Below are 26,531 nucleotides of genomic sequence, written 5' to 3'. Positions count from 1 at the left end.
GCTGTGCCTCTAAACATCCTTGTGCCTGCATGGTATATATCCTTTTCACCTCTGATCCTGGCTTATATTTCCCCATGTACATCTGAGAAACAAAGCCACGGCTTCCTGGTATCTGCCAACCCAGGTAGATCCAGCAACTGTTGCATAGAGACTGCCCTTGCATTCTCTCCATTGAATATACTGATTTTCCCAAGTTAGAGAAAAGGAACGTCAGGTTTACTACTTGTGTTTAAGGAGCTATATATGAAATATTAGTTGACTCCCTGGTGGCTCAGATGGTAAAGTGTCTACCCGAAATGTAGGAGACCCTGGTTTGATCCCTGAGTCAGGAAGATCCCCTGGAGAAGAAAATGGCAACCCACTCCAGTACTCTTGCCTAGAAAATTCCATGGATGGAGGAGGCAGCCTGGTGGGCTACTATCCATGGAGTCGAAAGGAGTTGGACACTCTGACAAGTAGGAAAGAGATCCTATGGAATTGTAATAAAATTCATTAGTTACACATACAGAGTCTAATTCTCATAGAAACTTAAAAACTACAGTCAACAGAGGATGAAATAGGGAAATAAGCATGCCCAAAATGACTTCAGTTTACATAAAATCCAGAATGTTGCCATGGGGGTAATTTTGTCAACATTCAGTTCAGTCGCTCATCGTGTCCGCCTCTTTGTGACCCCATGAATCCCAGCACACCAGGCCTCCCTGTCCATCACCATCTCTCGGAGTTCACTCAGACTCGCATCCATCGAGTCCGTAATGCCATCCAGCCATCTCATCCTCGGTCGTCCCCTTCTCCTCCTGCCCCAATCCCTCCCAGCATCAAAGTCTTTTCCAATGAGTCAACTCTTCTCATGAGATGGCCAAAGTTCTGGAGTTTCAGCTTTAGCATCATTCCTTCCAGAGAAATCCCAGGGTTGATCTCCTTCAGAATGGACAGTTTGGATATCCTTGCAGTCCAAGGGACTCTTAAGAGTCTTCTCCAATACCACAGTTCAAAAACATCAATTCTTCAGTGCTCAGCCTTCTTCACAGTCCAACTCTCACATCCATACATCACCACTGGAAAAACCATAGCCTTGACTAGATGGATCTTAGTCGGCAAAGTAATGTCTCTGCTTTTGAATATGCTATCTAGGTTGGTCATAACTTCTTCCAAGGAGCAAGCGTCTATTATACCTGGATATATCAGGAATAATAAAGTTGGGGAAAATATACCTTTGCTAAATTGACTAGCAGAAACTTAAGCTAAAGAAAAGTGAAAGTGTTAGTCACTCAGTCATATCCAACTCTTTGAGACCCCATGGACTGTAACCCGCCAGGCTCCTCTGTCCATGGAATTCTTCAGACAAGAATACTGGAGTGGGTTGCCTTTCCCTTCTCCAGGGGATCTTCCCAACCCAGGGATCAAACCTGGGTCTCCTGCATTGCAGGCAGATTCTGTACCATCTGAGCCACCAGATAAGGGAGTTAAGCTCAGTATTATTCTCAAATTGTCTTCACACTTCAAAGCGTGTGAAAGATTGGTAAAGTCTAAAAGAAGAATATGTAAAATTTTACATTTTTCTTTGAGGAAAAGCACCAAGGACAGTTCAAATAGAAACAGGTTGATGAATAACCTCAATAGAGTCCTGCATAAATGAAACATACTGGGAAATATTGCCGCCTTGATGTTTTCCCCAGTATACACAACACTGAACAGGGAGAAATTCTCAGATTTGAGAAACATTGTTTGCAAGATCAGAGCAGGGAAGCCTGGAATTGCAAGGGGCTGTTGGGAAAGATGGTCTCCTTCATCACAGACCTTCAGAGAGGAGCTAACTAGCCTTTACTCTGACTTATTGAGCCCTGTTCTCTGTGGCTAGCACTCTAATGTGACGTGGGTGTCTGATAAAGCTTCCTGGCTTACAGGGTGTATCCAGGGACTGCATTTAAACCAGAAGACAGGAATCACAGCCTTCTTGTCTCCACCACAATTCAAAACACCTTTGTTTTCCTTAGAGTCACTCACTGTTGCTTGTTTCTCTTCTCACACACTTCCAGGTCCTTCATTTCCTCCTCATGGCCATTATCTCTTCTTTTCCTCCCACCCACAGATGTTTCCAGGCCCAGATGACCAAGAAAGCAGTTATCTGAATCATTCCCAAGGGCTGACTCTTTCTTTAGGAGCTGCCTTTGTGCTGCCATGTTTGGATAGGACCTCTTTGTCACCTGACCTCTTTATATATATTTTTAATTTTAGCAGCTTTTTAAAAACAATATTGTGTTTCAGCTATACAGTAAAGTTATTCAGTAATATATATATATTCAGATTCTTTTGCATTATAGATTATTACAAAATATTGAATATAGTTCCCTGTGCTATACAGTATATCTTTGTTGTTTATCTATTTTATATATAATAGTGTGTACCTGTTAATCCTAAGCTCCTAATTTATACCTCTCTCCTTATTTCTTCTTTGGGAAGCATAAATTTGTTTCTATGGAAGTCTGTTTCTATTTTGTGAATAAATTCATTGTATTATTTTTTAGATTGCATACCAGAGTCCAGTCCCAATTGGATCCAGAGTATCTGAAGCGTGGACAGTGAGGCAAGAGAGATATATAGATATAGAGAGAGATAAGGAAGGAATTTGCAGTTAAGAGACTAGAGGAGAGAAAAGAGGCTGATATTCCTTGGTTTACACAGAAAGCCAATAAAGCCCCAAGACAAGGGACTTGCACCATTCACGTAGGCCCCAGTCGCCCTCCTGGTCTCCCGAGGGAGTGAAGACGCAGAGTGCCTTCCCATTCAGGTCTTAGAAGCACAGGCAGATAAGTGAACACAGAGGACCCCTGTGCTCCAAGGGAACAGCCTGAAAAAGATAGTAAGAGAGAAAGAAAGAAAGAAAGAATTGACACGGGGAAACCAGGCTTTCATGGAACTGGTCCTGGTGCGTCTCCTTATTTTTCAGGGAAGATTTTATACTTTAAGTTGTCCATAAAGATAAATGTAAGAAGCAGAGTCACGCAGGGCCTGCTGTTCTGACACTTATCTAAAGAAAGAATGTTCATTGCATACCTTTGTTCTTACAAGGGTCTTACATTTGCTTACAATATCTTCTGGTCTGAAGACCGATTAACATTTTATGGCCGTCTTTCTTTCTATTGATAAAGGTTCAGTTCAGTTCAGTTCAGTCGCTCAGTAGTGTCTGATTCTTTGCGACCCCATGAATCACAGCACGCCAGGCCTCCCTGTCCAGCACCAACTCCCAGAGTTACTCAGACTCACGTCCATCTTTCTTCTCCTTCTGGAATGCCTGTTACATGAAGGCTGGCATGATTTCTGTTTTCTCATGAGTCTTGTACGTTGTGCTTTTTTTTTTTTTTTGTCTTTCTGACTCCTCTTTGGATTTGATTTCCATTATGCTATCTTCAAGATCATTTATTCATTCTTCTATGTCATTTAGTCTGCTATTTATTGCTTCTAGATTATATTTCTGGCAGTTGAATTATTGACTTTTTATTGGTTCATAATTATGGTTTCTAGGTCCTTGTTACAGTGACCTACATTTCTGTTGATACTTTTTCTTAATTCAGTGAACATTTTATTACCTCCTCTTTTATTGAAGTATAGTTGATTTACAATGTTGTGTAAATTACTACGGTATAAAAAAGTCACTTATTTATACATATGTATATATGTATATTCTTTTTCCATTATGGTTTATCATAGGATACTGAGTATAGTTCTCTGGACTATATAGTAGGACTTTGTTGTTTATCCATTCTGCATATAAAAGCTTACATCTCCTAACCCCAGCCTTCCATTCCATACCTCCCTCAGCCCTCTCCCCCTTGGCAACACTAGTCTGTTCTCTATGTCCATGAATCTGTCCCATGGAGAGGTTCGTTTGTGTTATATTTTAGATTCCGCATATAAGTGATATCATATGGTATTTGTCTTTCTCTTTCTGACTTACTCCACTTAGTATGATCATCTCTAGTCATGTATGTGGCTGCAGATGGCTTGATTCTGTTCTTTTTTATGGCTGAGTGGTGTTCCTCTGTGTGTGTGTGTGTGTGTGTGTGTGTGTGTGTGTGTGTGTGTGTGTGACATCTTCTTTATCCATTCATCCGTCAATGGACATTTAGGTTCTTTCCATGTCTTGGCTGTTGTGATTAGTGCTGCTATGAACATAGGGGCACATTTATCTTTTTTGAATTATAGTTTTGTCCAGATATATACCCAGGAGTGGATTGCTGGATCATATGGTAATTCTATGTTTAGTTTTCTGAGGAACTTCCATGCTATTTTCCACAGTTGCTGCACCAACTTTTATTTCTGCCAAGAGTGCAGAAGGGTTCCCTTTTCTCCACACTCTCTACAACATTTTTCACTGGTAGACATTTTAGTGATGGCCATTCTGAGTGGTGTGAGGTGGTACCTTATTTTCGTTTTGATTTGCATTTCTCTAATAATTAGCCATGTTGAGCATTTTTTCACGTGCCTGTTGGCCATCTGTATTTCTTTGGAGAAATGTCTATTTAAGTCTTCTGCCCATTTTTGGGTCGGGTTGATTTTGTTTGTTTCTTGTTGAGTTGTATGAGGTGTTTGTGTATTTTGAAAATTAAGCCTTTACTGACTGCATTATTTGAAAATATTTTCTCCCATTCTAGAGGTTGTCTTTTCATTTTCTATATGGATTACTTTGCTATACAAAAGTCTGTACGTTTGATTATGCTCCATTTGTTGATTTTTGTTTTTATTTCTATTGGGAGACTGACGTAAGAAAGTGTTGGCACGGTTATGTCAGAGAATGTTCTGCCCCATCTAGTTTTACGGTGTCATGTCATGTTTAAGTAGTTAAGCCATTTGCAGTTTATTTTTGTGTATGGTGAGAGGATGTGTTCTAACTTCATTGGTTTACATGTGGCTCTCCAACTTTTCCAACACCACTTGCTGAAGAGACTTTTTCCCATTGTATGTATGTTCCTGCCTCCTTTGTCAGAGGTAAATTGACCATAGATGTGTGGGTTTATTTCTGGGCTCTCTATTTTGTTCCTATAATCCACATGTCTATTTTTGTCCTAATACCACATGATTTTGATGAGTATCATTTTGTAGTGTTGTCTGAAGTCTTGGAGGGTTATGTTTCCAGCTTTGTTATTTTTCCTCACGATTGCTTTTGCAATTCTAAATCTTTTATGGTTTCATATGAATTTTAGGATTATTATTTCTAGTTATGTGAAACATGTCATGGATGATTTTAAAGGGATTGCTTTAAATCCATAGATTATTTTGAGTAGTATGGCCATTTTAACAATATTAATTTCTCCAATTCAGAGCTGGGATATCCTTCTATTTCTTTGAATCCTCTTCAGTGTCCTTTATTAATGTTGTATAGTTCTCAGCATACAAGTCTTTGACTTCCATGGTGAGGTTTATTCCTAAGCAGTTTAATTTGGGGATTATAATTTTTAAAGGTATAGTTTACATTCCCTTTCTGATATTTCATTGTTGGAGTAAAGAAATGCCACCTTTTTCTGTATGTTAATCTTGTATCCTGCTAACTTAATTCGTATATCAGTACCAGTAGATTCTATGTGGAGTCCATAGGGTTTCTCTGTACAGTATCCTAACTGCATATAATCACAATGTTAAATCTTCCCCTCCATTTGAATACCTTTTATTTTTTTCACGTGTGATTGCTATGGCTAAGACTTCCAATACTATGTTGAATAGAAATGGTGAGAATGGGCATCCTTGTCTTGTTCCAGATTTTAGTCAGAAGGCTTTCAGTGTTTCACCATTGAATTGTATATTGGGTGCAATTCTGTCATAAGTAACTTTTATTATCTTGAGTTATTACCTCCTCTGTGCACTCCTGGTCTAGTAGACTGGTGAGATCTGTTTCATTATTTGTTCTTTCAGAGAATTTCTTTTGTTGTTTGAATTGGGAGTAGATCTTCCTTTTCATTTGACTGAACTTTGTCTGTATGATTTTCGGAGAAACAGTTATCTATTGTGGTCTTGAATGGCTGATTTTATGTGGGAGTGTCCCTGTGTAGCCTCCATGAGTCTCATATTTTTGGTGAGAGGGCTGGTTTCAGATGGATGCCAGTCAAGTCTTTCCTCAGTTTGTGCTGTCATGATCCCATTGATAGTGGGGTGTGATTGATGGTGTAGTATCAAAAGCCTGTGCTGGGTGTGAGGTAGGGCTTCCTCTCTGCTCTGTATCATAGGTGTCTCAGGAGCAGGCTGTGTTCCCCAGTTGTTGGAGTAGCAGCCTTGATGGTTGTGTTTAATCAGGCTGTTGCCCTTGAGTGTATGCCCTGCCCCAAATGAAGTGAGTGGTGAAGCAAGTGAGGCCCATGTATTCACATAGAATATACATCTACAGCTCCACTCAGGGTCAGGACAAGGTTATGTCCCTATTGTTTGTCTCAGATCTAGTATAAGGCTGTGGTGTGGAGTGGGCTGGGGCTGGAGGTTGGGGGGTGGGGGTTGTGGCTGCAAGGGTTGAGGTATCTGGAAGAATTGAGGTGGCTGCACTGCTGCCTGAGATCTGGGTTGGCTCTGTGGCAGACCTCACCCAGGACCTGTCTGCCCAGATCCAGTGCTAAGCTGGAAGACAAACCACCACCTACTCCTCAGTGTGGTGTGTTCGTGATGGCCATCGAAGCCCCAGCTGGACCACACCGCAGGGCCTCCGGGCTGTCTCTGCCTGGTTAGGCCACGTCCTCGCTCAGGGCCTGTCTGCTAGGGATTCACCCCTTGGCCCTTGCATGCTCCTGTTGTGCCGCCCTCTGCACACACTAATGTTTGCTGCATCTACACCTGTTGCTCTGAGCCCTCACTGACTATGGCCTCTGAGGCTATTCCAGGATTACACCCCAGCCGTTCTGGTCTGTCTCTGCAAAGCTAGATCAACTCTCTGTCAAGATCTTGTGCCAAAGTGTGGTGTGGAGTGAGTGGAACCAAGGCATTGGTCCCTTTGGATTGGGAAATACAGCAAGGAAGCTGCTCACAGTGCACGACTCTCCACCCTGATTGTCAGCAACCCAGCATGTGCTCCTGATGAGTAGAGTCTAGACTTCTCCAAACCTTCTGTCTCAGATTTCCCAGGGGGCAAGGGGGCCTGGCCACTCCTTTCAGGACCCCAGGACTGCGACGCCCAAATTGTGACTTGACCTGTTTACTCCAAGGCTGGGGTCTACCCTGTGGACGTTCTCTTTGCGGATCCCTCATTGGGCCCTGGGCCTGGACTGATTCTTTTCTTTCCCATCCTATCGAGTTATGTGTAGATCCTTTTTGCAGCTTTGGATTTCAGGAGTTATGCCAGGTGCCAGTTAGTCTCCCTTAAGAAGTGTTCTACATGTGAATGTATTTTTGATGTCTTTGTGTGGGTGGGGATCTCCATACCAGCTACTACAGCATCTTGATTCTGCTTTAGATGCTGAGCTTTTAGTGACAGTTTGTAATTCCTATTCTTACACACTCACCTGCAGGCTGGTATAGAAATTGGAAACTTAGCAGGCAAGGAAAACTGTTTTTTTAATATGTAGTTTGCTTTAATAGCCAGCAAAAGACTGTGTCATTTCCTGTCACTCACCCTGTCCACCAGTTATGTTAGCCTTCCACACAGCACTGTAGCAACATATATAAATATATATTATACATTTATATGCACATACACACTTTATAAAGCACTTTTGTGAAGATACAGACTAGGTTTCAGCACAAGCAAAACTGGGGGCCTCTTGCATGTCACTTAAAAATGATCACCAGATTGCTTTACACAAGACTTTCAGTGGGCTTGCTGTGGCCGTTAGTCCCTAGTTCCCAGAGAGAAGTTGGGATGACAAAAGGGGACAGTATATGTAAATTCAGGACAGCTTTCGGAGACAACAATAGAATATAAGTAGGAAGTCTAGGCTAAACATGAGATGGCATATGGGAGTCACCATTCCCACCACATGGATTCCAAGTACTCAGGTGTTACAGTGTAGAGTGACACCCGGCCTGACGGTGACCCAGTTGCATGGGCCCTGGCTCAAGCAGTTGGGCCCCTGCCCACACTGACCTGCAAGGCACCGCTGCTCAGTCTTGTGCTTTCAGATCTGCTGAAGAGGTCCAACGTTGGGATCACATGCTGCATTGTGAGGAAGCAGGTCCTGTTTCCCCTGAGCTGACCCTCTGAGGACAGGTGATGAGGCAAGAAATATCTCTTGCAAGCTCCCATGGCCCCAGTGTGTTCAGAAGCAGTGTCACAAGGTCCATGCCTAGTAACTAGGCATGTCTGCCTTAGAGCTGAGCCACGGACACCCTGCCTTGTTATTCCTCAAGTGCAGGAAAGGCCCTCTGCCTTTCACCCTGCCCATGAGGCCATATCTCTGACTCCTTCCAGACCCTCCAGTAGGTGTGGAAGAGGGCCCAGATCCTCCTCACCAGAGAGGGTGCTGTGAAGAAGGGGCACAGGCCCATCCTTCCTGCTGTTTTAAGGATCCATGGTGGCTTCACTTCTGCTCCCTCTTGCCATTCCGTCTCCTGGAAGGCAAGGGGCACAGGACTGGAGTGCATGGCAGGGCCCTTAGAGATTTCACCTGGAGACCAAAGTGACACAGAGTCCATTATCAGGTCCTGCTGGTGGCTAACTGAGGCTGAAGGGGGCTGAGTGGTGACAGAAGCCAAGATTATGGTGAGAGCCTGTCAAGGAAATGAGCTAAAGGGAGGTGCTGAGTTCTGGAGGAGCAGCTGGTGCCAGCAGGTTAGAGTGAAACCTTCCCACATCATCTGGTCAGATCTCTGCTCACAGCCACTGCACACCAGGTGGCCAGACCCTAGGGCTCCCTCTTCAGGGGCCAGCTCACTCTCCAGTTCATTTGAGAGAAAGAGGATGGCTTTTGTCATTCCTTTTGACGAGTATTTACCTAAAGTTCTATGTGGCAAGCTTTGAAGAGGCTCTGGGGAGGAGGGTTGACTAAGGCACAGAGGGCGCCTGGCGCTCAGGGATATGGCTTCTAGCACAGGAGCCAGATGTTTTACAGAGAATCAATCACATCTAATTTTTAAATAAAGACTGTGATGTAGTTAATATTCATGCATTTCTTGGTCCCATTGTGTCCACCAAGGGGGAAAACAGAGTATAAATATAGGACTACTGGAAAGAGATTGGGCTTCCCTTGTGACTCAGATGGTAAAGAATCCACCTGCAATGCAGGAGACGTGAGTTCAGTCCCTGGGTCAGGAAGATACCCCAGAAAAGGGATTGCTGAGTCTAAATATAGGACTATTGACAGAGGTGAAATTTTGGGGGGGAAATGTCTGTCAGGTATTTTTATTTTAACAAGGGAAATAAGAAATTTTGTTCAAATGTCTCCTGAAATTTAGCCATGGGTTCCTGGTGCTTTTGGATACGAACACTTGTAGTCAAGTTTTGTGTGGCAGCTCTGCTGCATAAGCTGTGAGAACTTTGGTGAAATCTCCATATCTCTCCGGGCCTCAGTTTCCTCATCTGTAGGATAAGGTTATTCAAAACTCCAAATTCCTTTCCTGCTGAGTTTTTTTCTGAGTGCATGAGAGACTGAGATGCATGTTAAATGTGCACTGGGATCTGCAGCCAAGACCTAACCTTGGTTCCTTCTCTGTGTGTCTCCTATAGGAGCCTCAACTGGGCCCACACACTGGAAACACAGAAAGGAGAGAGGGGATGGAAGAAAGGAAATCAACAGGTTTGGAGGATGAGAAATCCCAAAGGAAAGCAAGGTAATGGTCAAGGTACTGTTTGCCAAGGGAGGCGAGGAGAAGCACAAGTTGAGCTTGGAAAGTACACTAGGAATTGAGGAATGCACAGCATCATCTAAGTTCTCAAGGAGCAACCTGAGCTGAGCAGGAAGGACCAGGAGGGTAACTTAACCCACAGCGAACTTGTGTACCTGCTGAGGAGATCAACAAGATGGATCCAGTTGGTTTATAGTGCTGGGAGCACCAATTCCAAGAGGAAGATGATGGGACCTTGAGGCTCTGCACTTGACCCCCAGCCTGAAACTTGGAAGTGCCTACACGTGGATGTCCTCCAAGTAAGGGTGCAATAAGGTGGATAAATGTTGTTTGGAGATAAATTAGAGATCTTCATTCTTATCAGGGGCCAGGATAATGGGACTCATTTCTGAAGCAGAGATGGTAGTAATGTTCGTGTGCATTTACAATTTTGAGGCTTTACACATATCCTCTCTTAACTATGTGTTGAGTGCTTAATTTGCAGACAAGGAAGAGTATGTATACTGTTCCATTTTATAAATGTGTTAAAAAGGCAAATTCATCTAAACTGGTTGCTTGGGGTAAGCGCTGAGGGAGTGATGTACTCCAAAGGGGAACAAGGAATGTTGTGACCTGCTAGGAGCCAGGGTGAGGAACTCTGCCCATGGCAAAGGTCATGAGGAAGGAGGCTTCGGCATACGCAAGGCAGGATTGAGCCTCAGGAAACCCCCTTTCCCAAACATCTACCCCCCAAAACCAGAGTCTACCTACTTTACTGTTTCATGCTCTCACCTATACCTCTGACTTTACGGGGGGCTGACCCCCATTACCTCTCTCGGAGAAGGAGTTAACTTACAGCTCCAAGTCAATAAAAATTCCTGGGCATGACAAGAGTGTTTCAACTTACGAACTCCTCTGAAGGTTATCTAGCCTGCCTGTACAGGTTCATCTGGCCACATGTGATTGTTTATAGCCTCCCAACTGTGAGAGGCACAAGATGTTTTAGACTTACTAAAGGCAGATTCTTTTGGGAAGTTAGAAATTATTAGTATAGTGGGTTGGTTAGAAATTATATTGGTGAAGGGTTTTTCATTTGTTGAGCCAATATTTGCTGCTAAATTTCCATATTCCCTGCCCTTATAATGAATATAACTAGCATATAGGAGAAATAAGTATTGACCTTTAAGATTAATCATGTTATACCTTAGGCTAAGTAAATTCCTTTCTTGATTGTAACCCGCTACACCCTCACCCTATAGGAATGCAACTTTATTTGGAGGGTGGCATGTGGTTTAAGAAAAATCACCCCTGGAAAAAATATGTTTTCTGATTGGCTGACCGTTATCCGAAAGGGCCATAAAATGTCTGCAGGCCTCATGGCCAGAAGATGATGTAAAACCCATAAGACCTTTGCATACACTTATATGAAGCACCTGATATTGACAAGGGTCAGGTCTGCTGACCCCCACGTGACTCTGTATTCATCCCTATGTATAACAAAAAGTATATAAGCAAACCTGAAAAATAAAGAAATCAGATCAGTTTCTGGAAAGACTGATTCCCCCATGTCGTTTCTTTCTGTGGTATACATCTATCAAAATGTATTTAGTTGTATATTTTTAAATGGTGCAGTCAAGAGGATTCATATAAAAATCTACCACATTTCTCCATAACAGCAGTATTAGGAAATGAAATCCAATAAAACATAACAGAGATAAACATCCATGCTCATTTAATGCTTAAGAATAGAGACTGATGACTCCTGAAAACTACTGCTGAGAGAATTAAAGGAGACCAAAATAAATAGAAATATATGTAATATTTGTAGATTGGAAGACAGTATTTTTAGAATGTCAAATCCTTGTTATTCTCAATAGTATTGCACCTGGCATTTGGGGGGACGTATATTTTGCAGGCTAATTACAACATGCAAATGGAAATCAAAGTATCCAAATTAGCCAAGACACACTGAAGGAGGATTAAGTTGGAGGATTTACTCTACTAGATTTCAAAACTCAGGTTAAAATCTGTAATTAAGACAATGTACTGGTTTAAGTAAACAGAACACAAATTGATGAATGAAAGAGGAGAGAGTAAGTGATAACCATATCCAGTTTTTTAATAAAGTCAATATGCATCACGGGGTAATGATAGACTTTTCTGCAAAATATCTGTTGTGAAAAACAGGATCAAGTGAGAAATTATTAATACATTTGGGAAGTTTTTGGTAGAAATGCAGTATAGGTGAAGGACACAGCTACTTGGAAGAATCTGACACAAGAGTGAACTAGAAAATATGGGATGGGGTTTCGGAGTAGAAGGGATACTACCCAGGTGTGGCTCCTGCCTTATAGCACGGGGGGTCTTGGCCCATTAGAGACCCTCTCTGTGCCTCAGTTTCTTCCTCTGCAAAGCAGCAGAGAGTTATGTTTTTGGCACCAGTCAATTTTGAGCACTAGAAGTACCATAAATGAAATAATCATCCCCTCGAATCATGAGGGAGGTCAAAGAAATCAGTGGGTAAGACTAAGTGCACACCTGAGTACCTTTAACAAATATAGTCCAGGTCCCACCTGAACTTGCTGCATCACAGCTGCTTCAGTGAGGACTGTGCACTTGTTTGGGTACTAACTCTCCCAGGTGAATCTTACAGTGATCAGCCTGGGGACAGAACAACTGAGCTGCATACCTTTTACCCCAAACACAGAAGGAGGTCAGAGCAGAAGTCCAAGGGTGTTTCCAATCCAGTGACTAAAGCAGAGAACTATTGGAAGACTCTAGCATTGAAGGACTAGGCCCATCTGACCACGTTTGCCTCTTGTCCAGTGTACAGCAGAGACACAAGTCCTTGGGGACACATGCCTGTGGCACAAGACTATCCACCTCAAGGAAAGTGAGAGCCCTAATTTTAAATTCAGTCTGGTTTGAATGAAAGCTAAATTCACCCTTGTTTGCTCATTGATGGGACCAATCTTCTCCAAGCTGCCACTTCTAAAAAATAAATCGTATTGCTAGAAATACAAACTTTGCAGCAAAGATGTTTGTTAGAAAATTTTATAAACACTCAAGCCACCTAACAAGAAACCAGAAAGTTAGCAAGAGCATTCAATTTCAGGAGAGTTCGGCCCAATGGAGCACAGTCACTGAGAGAAAAGATCCTTGAGTTGAAGGGAAGTGATCCTTTCTGTCCGGGGGTGTCCTGCTAACTTCAGTGGGCTAGGAAAGCAGCTGCCCATTCTAACAGATGGGATTCTCAGGGGGCGCTAGTGGTAAAGAACCCACCTGCTAATGTAGGACATGCAAGAGACACGGTTTTGATCCCTGGGTCAGGAAGATTCCCTGGAGGAAAAATGGCAACCCACTCCAGTCTTCTTGCCTGGAAAATTCCATGAACAGAGGCGGACGGAGGGCTACAGTCCATAGGATCACAAAGAGTGGGACACGACTGAAGCAACTTAGCACAGCACGGATTCTAATAGACGGGATGCTCTTGCCTCCAGAAGGCCTCTGGTGTCCTGAAACACATAAGCACTCAGGAAGCCTTAGAAGGGCCCAGCCATCACTTCTGCAATTGCTCAGTGCATAGAAATGGTTTAGTTGAAAAAAGGTAGGGCTCTAAGAATAAAGTCAGGTCACAGAGAAAAAGAGGAGTATGAAATGGGACAAAGGCAGGATAAAAACAGTAGGTTTCTCCTACCTACAAAATGCAAGGCAATAGCTTACTTGCCTTGATAATGTGGTGAAAAAAAAAAAAGTTAACTTTGGTCAAATAAATTTTTTAATGTACCTCTTCTACAATGATGTTACCTTGATGATTACAGTGAAAGAAAGTATCATAATCTGTGTGAAATGCCTGGCATGGTATCAGTCAACGAACTATACCTGTTATATACTTCTGTTCAGTTCAGTTCAGTTCAGTTCAGTCACTCAGTTGTGTCCGACTCTTACGACCACATGAATTGCAGCACGCTAGGCCTCCCTGTCCGTCACCATCTCCCGGAATTTATTCAAACTTATGTCCATCAAGTTGGTGATGTCATCCTGCCATCTCATCCTCTGTTGTCCCCTTCTCCTCCTGCCCCCAATCCCTCCCAGCATCAGAGTCTTTTCCAATGAGTCAACTCTTTGCATGACTTGGCCAAAGTACTGGAATTTCAGCTTCAGCATCAGTCCTTCCAAAGAACACTCAGGGCTGACCTCCTTTAGAATGGACTGGTTGGATCTCCTTACTGTCCAAGGGACTCTCAAGAGTCTTCTCCAACACCACAGTTCAAAAGCATCAGTTCTTCGGTGCTCAGCATGGCAAAATTCATCTCTGTTGGACCTCAAGTCAGATACCCTTTGTGAGCATTTTTGATTTCATCATATTTAAAATGAAGACATTTGACACATTTTTCTCTCCCCCACAGAATGTCAGGCCCCACAGTAACCAGAAAATAGATTTTCTTAAAGCCTTTGCTGAATCTCACACACCAACCATCATTAAGTGTTGTACTCAGAGGACTGTGTGGGAATGTGGTGAAGAGAAGCTTTCTAAGTAGTTGTTCCAGTTTTGTATCTTTTACCTTAACATGAACAAATCTCAGTGGCCTGTTGTCACACCCATTTCACCCTCCATCCAGGTTAGACCAACAGCTAAACTGAAGAGATGGATGCTATAGGGCTTCTCTAGGTCTCAGACTCACAAGACCCGGGTGGGAAGAGATGCTAAGGAAGTGAGGAGTTGGTTCAGACCATCACTGTCCGAGGGCTTGCCTGTCTCTCTTTCCTCAAACTCAGCTTCTATATCACTGAACACAATGCTTATGTTCACTTTGGATCATCATGATCCCTGACCTATGACCTTGAACTTAACCGTGCTCTGTTTTTGCAATACAACCACAGGTCAATGGCATGAGGAAAACTCAAACAGATGGATCCAACTGTGTGCCACAAACACTGCTCTGGAACCCTGGTCTGTTCAATAGGAGGGTGACCTGAATGAACACGGAACAATAGCACGAGGCTGTCACATCTTTCCTAAACAGATAGGCACCCCATGGACTCAGTGGCTCAGTGGTAAAGAATCAGCCTGCAATGCCGGAGACACAGGAGGTGCAAGTTTGATCCCCGGGTCAGGAAGATCCTCTGGAAGAGGACATAGCAACCCACTCCAGTATTCTTGCCTGGAGAATCCCCATAGACAGAGCAGCCTGATGGGCTACAGTCCTGGGATCGCAAAGAGTCAGACAAGAATGAGGTGACTGAGCACAAGCACACTGTTTTCAAGGATGTACACATGAACTCTTTTAGTCACTTTGACAGCTTGGAAAGAGCTCTTGTGAGGCTATAATGAAATACATAAGTGAAAGTATGAAATGTGGTTTTTAGTAACATTAAAAAAAAAACAAATAGAACAACCCAGGCATGTCAAATTTAAGTTCATTCTGAAGCCAACATGCTGCCCAGTAAAGAGAGGAAATTGAGATAACAACAGGATGTAGCAAAAGAATACTGAGATGGGACAGAAAATATTTTTAAAAATTATTTAAGCACTTAGTATTGTACTCTGATTTTTATCCTATCGTTTTCAGGACACAGACTAAACTGGAGAAGGCCTAGAGAAGAAGTTCATGACAGTCTACAAGTGTGACATCGTTCTCTTGTGAAAAAGCCAGAAGATCGGTTTAAAGAGAAGATGAGGTGATATGGTTTTTCCAGTAGACATGTATGCATGTGAGAGTTGGACTATAAAGAAAGCGAGTGTTAAAGAGTTAATATTTTTGCACTGTGGTGTTGGAGAAGACTCTATAGAGAGTCCTTTGGACCACAAGGAGAACCAATTCCATCCTAAAGGAAATCAATCCTGAATATTGATTGGGAGGACTGATGCTGAGGCTGAAACTCCAATACTTTGGCCACCTGATGCAAAGAACTGACGCATTGGAAAGGACCCTGATGCAGGGAAAGATTGAAGGTGGGAGGAGAAGGGGACATCAGAGGATGAGATGAATGGCATCACCGACTTAGGGATGTGAATTTCACTGAACTCCAGGAGTTGATGAGGGACAGGGAGGCCTGGTGTGCTGCAGTCCATGGTGTTGCGAAGAGTCGGACATGACTGGGCAACTGAAATGAACTGAAGTGAACTGAGGTGACTTTATGATAGCCCAACAGAAATTAAGACATGCTGGCAAAGGATTTCTCCCATGAATAGTTTTATACGCAGAAGAATGAACAATGAGAACTCAGCTTAGATAGTGTTTGGAAGGAGATAGATCAGTGGTATCGGGACATGTGTAGTCAACATCAGAGTGGCTGCTGAGGGCTTGGGTGCTTTGAGTGGTAATGTTCACAAACGGTCATGGCAAAGACACCTGGAAGGCAGGGGCCCCCAAGATTCCATGTACCCCTCCCCCTACCAGTTCTGTTATGGCAACTGCAGATGGTTACCTAGCACGCTGGGTCCCCCTCCTTCACTTCTCTCTGAGTCTGAGCCCCAAGCAGCTCCTTTGGCTCTGAGCTCTGGCATCCTCAACTTCTTTTTGTGGTTGAGAACCCTCTAGTTGTTCCCAACAGTAAGTCAGGAATTCCAGTTTTTGTCATCCCTCAGTGCTGATTAAAGTAATGTGACTTTGCTTGTCTTTAATCCCCCATATATTGGGTATCTCCTCCCCACCTCTGGCTTCTACCCCTTCTACCACATGTCACCATGGCAGTATGTCTTCCGTCTTTATTGGATCTGAGGGCAGAACCTACCCTTATGGAAATCAACCAGGAGCTTCGGTTGCAGCTGGCAAAGTACAAGCAGGACTTCAGAGACCTCACAGAGAAATTCCTCATATCCCAAGCTACTGCTTACTCCCTGGCCAACCAGCTACAGAAATACAGTAAGTCTTTGAGGTCATGGTCACCAAAGCAAGGAATGATCACTGTCTTCCCTCTAAGAAGCTGCAAGTCTCCAGAATTGGTCTCCATTTCCCTTGATCATTTTGAATTCCATCCTGACCACAATCCAGGAAAGGTAGTAGTGACTCTTTTGCCTTCAGCTTCCTGGGGTTGGGAAAACGGAGGGACAAGGAGTGGAGGCCTTTTCCACATTTGCAGTGATGTGCAGGGTGAGATTAGAGTTAAAATTCCAGACAGTGATTCCTGGTGCAGGCACAGGAGTGCCTGTGTCTCTCAGGAGCAAACTAAGCGGTGTTGACTGGAATCTTTGCTGTTCTATATCTGATCCTGCATGACTCCTGGCTGAATGTCTGGGACTAATGAACTACTTCAGTTCAAGGTTCTCTGAGGTTCCATTGGCAAAGCCCTGTTCTAGTTACACTGGGGTAACGTGTGGTTAGACACTGTAAGAAGGAGGGGATATGATTTAAAGGAGGTTAAGGATGAGTCTGCTTCTCATTGAAACCATGGTTTCTGTGATGCCATCAAGACAGAGGCTCCCTGGTGAGAAGGAAGCTGTGTTTTCTGAGTGTGCAGGTTCTCCTTCCTGAGTCCAAGAGATCTATGTGACTCTGTGGCAAGATTGAAGGTGTTTCTGGTGAAATCAGACAATCTGCACTTTCCGCCCTCTCCCCACTTGAGCTGGAGAAACTTTGGTGATAGAGGTTGACCAGGAGTCCGGGGAAACCTGAGTCTGTGCTACAAGATGGGTTACCAACATGAGATTGATGGTAAGTGGGGGGAGATCACCAACCCCAGTAAAAACCCAGGCAGAGTGTGAGGAGCCCTTTGCACCCACAGTCAGCCTGGTGATTGGAATCATTTTTGCCTGTTCAGTAAGAGGGGCCTGGAGTAAGGAAAGAAGTCAAGACCAGGGTACATGCACAACAAGGGGATGAGAGGAATCCTGAAAACTTGTGTCTGTGTCACTTTCCTACAGTCATTTTCAGTGAAGCAATGAGGGAGTCAATGAAAAATGATGACCACAGAGACAAGGAAGACGTCAAGCCTCCTATTAAAGATAGTGAAATGATGAGCTTTGGGGAAAGCACAAACTAAGTTTTATTTACACCGCTCCTTATGATGGTAACAAAATTCTAGGAAAGAAATTGTGAGAGTGGTGAAGAAGAAATTTCTCACCAGGACCTTGGTGTGGAGGTCACCACAGCACAGTGGAAAGACGTGGACTCCGGGCCAGGCTTCCTGGGCTCACATCCCTGTTAGGAACCTTCCTGTGTCTCTGTTTCCTCCTGTGTCTGTGTGGTGCTGTGTTAGTAACTATTGTTTGAGTTGTAGTGAATGCTGAGAAAATCTGACAAAGCCCTGACCGTAGTGCCCGGCTCAGTGTAAATACACTTAGTTCATAGTTCTACTGTGCCTAATAACACAGACTTTCTCAGTGTTTGGCATATCTCCTTCAGGTCCGTATGGTTTCATGTATTCTATTTCACACAAGTGTGTCCCGGCAAGTTTTATACCTTGAGACACTTGTTCGTTACTGAAATCCCGGCAGGAGGGAACCAGCAGTCCTCTGGTCCTGGGGGCCTTCCCGACCACACAGGAATTGCCACCCCAGGCCCTGCTCAGTGTCTCACCGAAGAGGCTGCAGGTCTTGGTTCAGTGGCCCAGGATTCAGGGTCAATCTCAGGGGATGTGAATTCTGACTTTGTCCAATGGCAGTTCATCCTATTTATGGTCTGTGCCTAGGAGCTTCTCTTTCCTCACCTCTACAATGGGGAGTAACCTCGGTTCAGACACTGAGGAATCAGACATGGAAACCACTCCATTGAGACTGAAGAAGGAGTTACATGCACCACTGAGGTGGCCCATCCTCCTCCCTGAAGGCAGTGAGCACAGCAGCAAGGCCAGCTTTCCCTGAGGCCTGTCTCTCTTTCCTCAGAGTGTGAAGCATGTAAGGACATCGTTGAATCCGTGCTGGGGGAGAAGCTGCTGTTTGAGGTGCGGAGGCCAGCAGAGAAGACGGCAGAGAAGCCAATGCTTGATGAAAGGCTGAGGTAAGGAGGTCGGGGATGATCACGGTGAGCACAGGGCACAATATTATCAAATAGGTGGAGAACACCAGTTGGTGAATTATGGATTCCAGGTGTTATTCAGGAAGTAATTTACTTTGCTTTTAAATAAATTACTGACTTGAATCTCATCATAAAATTCACTACATTCAAGTGCACCAGTGATACTTGGCTCATTCACAATGTTGTGCCATCAATACCTTATTTGCCTTTAAACCACAACCCACTCCTGACTGACTACATCCTGGACTCCTTTCTTGACCCTGTCATTCTTACATTCTTTTCAATTCACACCCGCTGTGCTTGTCCACACTCTATATCTGGCTGTGTGTCATTCACTGGACAGTACTTTGTGTTGCCACATTAAAAATACAGAAAACACTTTGTGTATTTTTCTAATGAAAATGGGCATGGCCGAGTGAGGAACCGAAGAGACATCCTCATGGTGCAGATTCAGGGAGACATGACGCGTGCATGTGCACTCAGTCGTGTCTGACTCCTTATGACCCCATGGACTTAGCCCTCCAGGCTCCTCAGTCCTTGAAGTTTACAGGCAAGAATACTGGAATGGGTTGCCATTTCCTTCTCCAGGGAATGTTCTGGACTCAGGGATCAAACCTGCATCTCTTGTGTTTCCTGAATTGTCAGTCAGATTCTTTACCAGCTGAGCCACCAGGGTAGACATTAGGTTATATTTACAGAAGCAAAAGATGAATGAAATGTCACAAAATCTTACAGGAGTACTTTCTGATATGGAGGAAACCTTTGTTTACCTTCTTTCTCTTTGACATAAGCCAGTCATCAGATACGGAGTAGGAAATGGCACCCCACTCCAGTATTCTTGCCAGGATAACCCAGTGGGCAGAGGAGACTGGTGCACTAGAGTCCATGTGGTTGCAAGAGTCAGACACAACTGAATGATGGAGCCAGTCATCAGATAAGTGCCAGAATTCTCTTTTGAGATTTCCTTGGGGATGTTCTCACAGAAATCCCTAATCGTCTTTCATCTAACTCTTTGCCTTTTACAACTGCATCTTCTGTTCCACCTAGGACGTGTGATACCCTAATCCGAAGTCAGGCACGAGAGCTGACTCAGTTACGGCAGACACTACAGCATGGGAAAGATGACTCTGTCCTGCTCAAGAAGCACCTCAAGGACCTCCTCACCCACAATGACCAGGGCAGCCACCAGGGGCAGGGCTTCCGAGAGAGACTGTCTGAGGGATACCGACTGGCAGAGCGCATTGCCTGCAAGCTCAGCCCAGGTGAGGGGGCCACAGACCCTGATAGCACTGATCGTCTCCTAGGTCCCCAGCTGATAAGATGAACACTTCTACTAAGAATATTTATCAGCTTTCCTGTTTCGTATCCTATTTGAGGCTATGTAGGAGCAGGATTGTCTAAGAGGACAGAGGAGAAATGCACAGGGTGGAGGTCATTGGATCCCAACGGTTGGCTTCCTCCCTGATGGACCATGGCCACTGGGGCAGGAGGCAACATCCAGCCAGCATTAAGGCACAGAAAGGAGAAGGGGACAGGAGGCAGCTTGTTAGAGTGAATAGAGCCCTACATGAAGCTTGGAAGTTCCCAGGTTCCAGGCTGAGTGCTGGGATGATACTATCTGAGAATGGTTGCTTTTCCTTATGTTAGTAACTGTTCTCATCTGTAAAATGGATGAAATAATCTGTTGATGGTAGCTAGAGTGATGAAATTTTGGAATATTTACAAGTACACTGCAGAAAAAGGAAAGCCCTTCACTTTGTGGTGTTGGATAAGGTACTTGACAGAGTTGGACTTGGCATTGGGAAAATGGTTTACACTGGAGCACTCACTTTCCAGAGAGAGACTTTCCCAGACAACACACAAATCCACCTTGAAGAGCCAGGATGTTCCCAGATGGAGGGATGTGGGACGTGGTTGTTCTCCTTAAAGAAAGGAGGGCATCTTGTGAAACCTGAGAAGGCTTATAGAGGCTGTGTCTTTGGCAGAATTTGTGGCAGGATGGATGATACATTTGTAGAAGTGGAGATGGAAGGTGGACAATGTGAGGTGATATAAAGAAGAAAAGACAACATTTAAATGTTTGCCCAATGTCAAGCAGAAGGTGTCCTGAGGATGGTCTACCAGTTCAGAAACAGACTGCCTGTTGGATCAGAAATCCATGCTTGGGCAGTTGTTTAAACACAATGCATTAAAACTTCCATACAGTACTAACTCATACATAGATATTTATGACTCTGTGACCATATGAGTCCCTGTGTTTGTAGTGGGTGAACTGACTAGAAGCTGACGGGACATTTCTGATTTTGTTTGCAGAAATTTACGAAGATGAAGACGATGAACAAGCACAAGAAAAACTAACCCCCAGGTAACAATTAATTATCTGTTCAGTTCAGTCACTCTGTCATGTCCGACTCTTTGTGACCCCTTGGACTGCAGCACACCAGGCCTCCCTGTCCATCACCAACTCCCAGAGTTTACTCAAACGCATGTCCATTGAGTCCCTGGTGCCATCCAACCATCTCATCCTCTATGGTCTCTTTCTCCTCCCTCCTTCAGTCTTTCACACCGTCAGGGTCTTTTCAAATGAGTCAGCTCTTTGCTTCAGGTGGCCAAAGTATTGGAGTTTCAGCTTCAACATCAGTCCTTCCAATGACTATTCAGGACAGATTTCCTTTGGGATGGATTGATTGGATCTCCTTGCAGACCAAGGGACTCTCAAGAGTCTTCTCCAACACCACAGTTCAAAAGCAACAATTCTTCAGTGCTCAGCTCTCTTTATAGTCCAACTCTCACATCCATACTGGAAAAACCATAGCCTTGACTACATGGAACTTTGTTGGCAAAGCAATGTCTCCGCTTTTCAATATGCTGTCTAGTTTGGTCATAACTTTTCTTCCAAGGAGTAAGGATCTTTTAATTTCATGGCTGCAGTCAGCATCTGCAGTGATTTTAGAGCCCCCCAAAATAAGTCTGCCACTGGTTCCACTGTCTCCCGATCTATTTGCCATGAAGTGATGGGACCAGATGCCATAGTGTTGGTTTTCTGAATGTTGACCTTTAGCCACCTTTTTCAGTCTCCTCTTACACTTTCATCAAGAGGCACTTCACTTCTTCAATTTCTGCCATTAGGATGGTGTCATATGCAAATGTGAGGTTATTGATATGTCTCTTGGCAATCTTGATTCCAGCTTGTGCTTCATCCAGCCTAGCGTTTCTCATGATGTACTATGCATGTAAGTTAAGGAAGCAGGGTGACAATATACAGCCTTGACATACTCCTTTTCTTATTTGGAAACAGTCCGTTCCATGTCCAGTTCTAACTATTACTTCCTGACCCACACACAGATTTCACAAGAAGCAGGTCAGGTGGTCTGGTATTTCCATCTCTTTCAAAAGCTTGTGGTGATGCACACAGTCAAAGAGTTTGGCATAGTCAAGAAACCATAAGTAGATATTTTTCAGATAGTTCATCTTTCAGTGTCTTATCTTTTTGCCTTTCCTACTCTTCATGGGTTTCTCAAGGCAAGAATACTGAAGTGGTTTACCATTCCCTTCCCCAGTGGCCCACATTTTGTCAGAACTCTCCACCATGACCCTGCATGGCATGGCTCATAGTTTCATTGAGTGGGACAAGGCTGTGGACCATGTGATTAGATTGGGTAGTTTTCTGTGATTGTGGTTTTCAGTCTGTCTATCACGAGCTGGTAATGTGTAGGGAAAATATGGACAGGGTCACAAAAGAAAAATATGTAACTCAAGAGTCACATGCCAGAAGTAAATATAAGCACAACTGCAGATGGCATAATCTATACACTCACATAATCTATCAACCCACATGGAAATGTCCCTGTATTTGATTGTCTGTTGTCTCTGTGTTACTTGTATGTATGACCCAAGGCGAATGCAGCACCCTTAGGATTTCGTATACACACAGAGAGCATCTGTTCTCTTCTAAAGGAAGTCCAAGTGAGATAAATATCTATTTGTACACAGTTGTTTTAGATCTTTGGAAGGAAGGTAACTAGCAATGGCATTAGTAAAGAAGCAACTAGAAAAATTTAAACCAGGGCAACTGTCAAAAAAAACAAATTTGTAGTCTGTGATAATAGTAAGTGAAAGAGGCCTTGGAGGCCTTTTAATTCCTAAAGAGAAGGTAGAACGTCTCAGAGAGTCTATAAAGCTTTAATATCTGTATTCACTTCACTGTGCATGCTCAGTGCTCAGTTGCTTCTGAATCTTTGTGACCCAATGGACTGGAGCATGCCAGGCTCCTCTGTCCATTGCATTTTCCCATCGAGAATACTGGATGGGCATTGCCATTTCCTTCTCATGGGATATTCCTGGCCCAGGGTTCGATGTCACATCTCTGCATTGGCAGGCAGATTCTTTACTACTGAGTCACCAGGGAGGCCCTGATTCACTTGGCTACTTCATCTTAAAGTCAACATGGCTTCGGACCCAGGGGAATCACCTGGTGTGGAAGTTCATTTGTGCTTCCTGCTCCTGAAAGGACCATCCTGGAATGGTGGAGTGTCTTCCTCATGAGAGGTTTGTGGCTGGTATGTAGGGTACCTGCTTGTCCCCCTCTCCCATCTCCAGAAAGACTCACTCCACCTCATACAAGAGAGGACAGTTCCTTCTCTCTTTAAGGGGCCTGCTCTTTTGCTCTCTGTGACCACTCCCCATGCCTCCTGTCAAAACCAGCCAGAATGGCTGGGGTCAGATCTTCTTCATTTAATTTTCTGTCATTCCTTTCCCATCTGACACAGCATGGAGCTGCAGGAGGTTGAAAAGAGGGAAGTGCCTGAAGAATCCAAGGATGAATGTGGTCTAATGCCTTCAATTCTCCAACGAAGTTCTGACAGCCTCCAGCCTTACAGTAATGACAAATTTAAATTTAATGATCTGGAAGCAGACCTTGGTCAGGATGGAGCCTGTGGTTGCTCTCATGCTAAAGAAGATGAAATTCCAACCAACATCTCAGGTAGCCCCCATGTCATTTCTCCTCACAAGCTCTGTAGACCAAAGAAGGTCATCTCTGAGGACAGGTTGCATAGACACATCTCAGTTGAAACCAGGAAAAAGGTCTATCATTGAACTCAGACATCTGGTGGGTCAGGGACCTTGCATTCTTTTTTTTTTTTTTTTTGCTCTGGGCTAGTCTCTGTCATCCTGACCCCAGGGTCAGGCATTTGACCCACATCACTTGTGACAACTCTCAGCTACCTCAGCTCGAAATCCACAGGAGGTGTCTGTCAGAACTAGCTTGGAGCCAGTGTGTTGTTCCCTGCAATGATCTAATTTTTGTACATGCTCCTGGCCTCTCCGGAAATGATGACAGACTTGCCTCTTTCTAAGGAGAGGTGGTTTCCAGGTTTTGTTTTCCTGCTCTCAGCCCCAGTCTCCCTTTTCTCGATGTTGGCAGGTCTTAGCTAAGATGTTATCTGACACCAAGACAGAGACAACTGAACCATTGCCTTGCTTGGATGTTTCCATGAAGCAAGGCTGGGCTCTGGCAGTTCCTCCAGCTTCACATGCCATGGTTTCTGTGTAGCACCAAAGATTCTTTTTGATTTGCGGGTTAATACAATTTACTGGGCTTCCCTGTTGGCTCAGATGGGAAAGCATCTGCCCTCAATGCAGGAGACCCAGGTTCAATCCCTGCCTCATGGAGATCCTCTGGAGAAGAGAATGGCACCCATTCTAGTATTCTTGTGTGGAGAATTCCATGGACAGGGGAGCCTGGTGGGCTGTAGTCCATGTGGTCACAAAGAGACGGACACTACTGACCGCATAATGCTTTCACAATTCCCCCATCACTCTAGTCTCAAGTATAAATTCCTCTAAACCATCAACAACCACATAATCTAATGGGACTTAGCAGTACTATATAAATAACCTAGAAAATAACTCAGTTCATTTTCTAGCATCTCTGTGGAAAATACATTTTTAAGTGCCTATACAGACTCAGAACAAAGGATTTTGGGAGAGAAACCAGATCAAGAGGCAAATTTCAATGGGTCAGGATGCAGTCCAGTCTAATTCTCATAAGACTTGAGTGTCCTAGAATATCTTTTCTAAAGAATTATATTCTTACAATGAGAATATTAACATCCTTGTAGTAAATGTGTTTACTGAGTAGATATGTCTGAGGTGTGACTTGCTTATTATGACCTGCTCTCTCTGAATTTCCTACTAGACAATGAAAATTATCACAAGCCAATGAGTGGACAAGAGCTCCCATTTCCCAGGTAATTAGAAGATCTGTGGGCTGTGAATGCCAGTGGTGACAGCAGGAGCCCTCAGATCCAGAGACAAATAGAAAGTCCTCTGTGTGACTTTCTCATCTGTTCATTCAACTGCAATCATCTCTTTCACAGGGTGGTCTACTTAGATTTCTCTAGTTTGTGTATTTCAATTTTTTAATGCTTCAGTTTAGCAGTGTAGAGTGAGTTGACCCAGGTGAAATAACTAAACGTGGGAGTTCCCGTACTCAGTTGTTTTCTCCTGAGTGGTTAAAGTAGGGTGAGATCCTATGGGTCTTACACTGGTTTGGCATCAGCATGTTCATAAATATTGGATTATGAGGGAAGAAAATAGAATGATATTCATATTAAACAAAAATATTGAAAAAATAGTTCTTGAAGGCAGAATATCTAAACTATAACTCCTTTTTCTCCAACTCTGAAAAACGGATTTTGAAGCTGTATTTTTCAAATAAAAATGTTAATTGAATGGAATAGAGTCCAAACTCAAACAAATCTGTAGCTTATAAAAGCTGTGTTCATTGCACGCAGATATCCAGATCAACACAATGTGTGCAGGAAAGTTTGAGCCACTGTCCCAGTCCTCTGTGTGTGTGAGGGTCAGGACGTTAGCATGCAGGGAAAATGGCATCTGCTCCTTCAACCACCAGTTGTATGCCCATTGCCCAGAGAACCTGCTGTCTCTCTCCAACCCCATGGCAGCCACCCTCCACTCCACATCAGGAGGAGTTCCTTCCCTCCTTAAGGGGGCTGCCCTTTAGCCTTTTGTGACCACAACCATTGCCTGTCATCAAAAATAGCCAGAGAGCGTGGTCGAATCCTCTTAATCTTCTGCCGTCCCTTCTCCATCTGGCACAGCGTGAATATGCAGGATGATGAAAAGAAGGTGGTGTTCCAGCAATCCCAGGATGAATGTGTTTCAGTACCTTCATCTCTCCAGGAAGGTTCTGCCTGCAACCAGCCTTACAGTGATGGGGAATTTGCACTTGATGAAGAGAATGTGGCATCTGCCATGGATGGAGCCTGTGGCTGCTCTCACGCTGAAAAGGATGAAATTCCAACTGGTCTCCCAGGTAGTCTTCAGTGTATCTGCTAGTCTACTCTGGGAGAGTTATCCCCTTTGATAGACCCTGGGCTTACATACTGAAGCCTGATTTGAACCAGACTCTATAACTGCGTTTAAAATAAGACATTCTATGAACGAACTTTCCTAAGTTTCTTGTCATAGTGGTCCCTGTGGTAAACCACGCTACCCAAGGCGGTCCTGGCAGACTCACGTGTACCTCAGCAGTTGTGGCACAGGAGGTACCTCTCAGGCTTCACAATTTTGAATGAACCTCTTATCGCACATGAAATGCTTTAATTTTCATTTCTGGGTAATGTCCCTGAGTTCCTACTCCTGTCCAAGGCTGTTGGCAGTCTTGCTTATACCTTTGGAGATGTCACTACTTTGGTTCACTTCTACCAACCCATAGTCTCTCTCTTTTCCTTTGACTCGTCTTGTTCAAGATCTTCTGAAACCAGAAGGTAAGCCGCACTGTCATCCTTTGGGATGTTTCTCTGAGGT

The 26,531-nt window shown here is 43.9% G+C and overlaps 1 protein-coding gene across 1 annotated transcript; it reads left to right on the top strand.

The window, feature by feature from the left end:
* The first annotated feature begins 16,429 nt into the window (after positions 1-16,429).
* Positions 16,430-21,067, top strand: LOC138436060 (putative neuroblastoma breakpoint family member 5). The gene is made up of 4 exons (XM_069581595.1): positions 16,430-16,607; positions 18,566-18,680; positions 19,746-19,960; positions 21,012-21,067. Exons 1-4 carry the CDS (start codon positions 16,430-16,432, stop codon positions 21,065-21,067), a joined length of 564 nt encoding a protein of 187 aa, XP_069437696.1.
* Positions 21,068-26,531: the final 5,464 nt, after the last annotated feature.

The sequence above is a fragment of the Ovis canadensis genome, chromosome 1 (genome assembly GCF_042477335.2).
Source record: "Ovis canadensis isolate MfBH-ARS-UI-01 breed Bighorn chromosome 1, ARS-UI_OviCan_v2, whole genome shotgun sequence".
NCBI classification, from domain to species: Eukaryota; Metazoa; Chordata; class Mammalia; order Artiodactyla; family Bovidae; genus Ovis; species Ovis canadensis.
This window is presented reverse-complemented; position numbering and strand designations above follow the sequence as displayed.

Coding starts and splice junctions, on each gene's coding strand:
- LOC138436060 (XM_069581595.1), top strand. CDS start 16,430: ATGGCAGTATGTCTTCCGTCTTTATTGGATCTGAGGGCAGAACCTACC. Junction 16,608..18,565: donor CAACCAGCTACAGAAATACA/GTAAGTCTTTGA, acceptor CTCTTTCCTCAG/AGTGTGAAGCATGTAAGGAC. Junction 19,961..21,011: donor TGCCTGCAAGCTCAGCCCAG/GTGAGGGGGCCA, acceptor TTTTGTTTGCAG/AAATTTACGAAGATGAAGAC.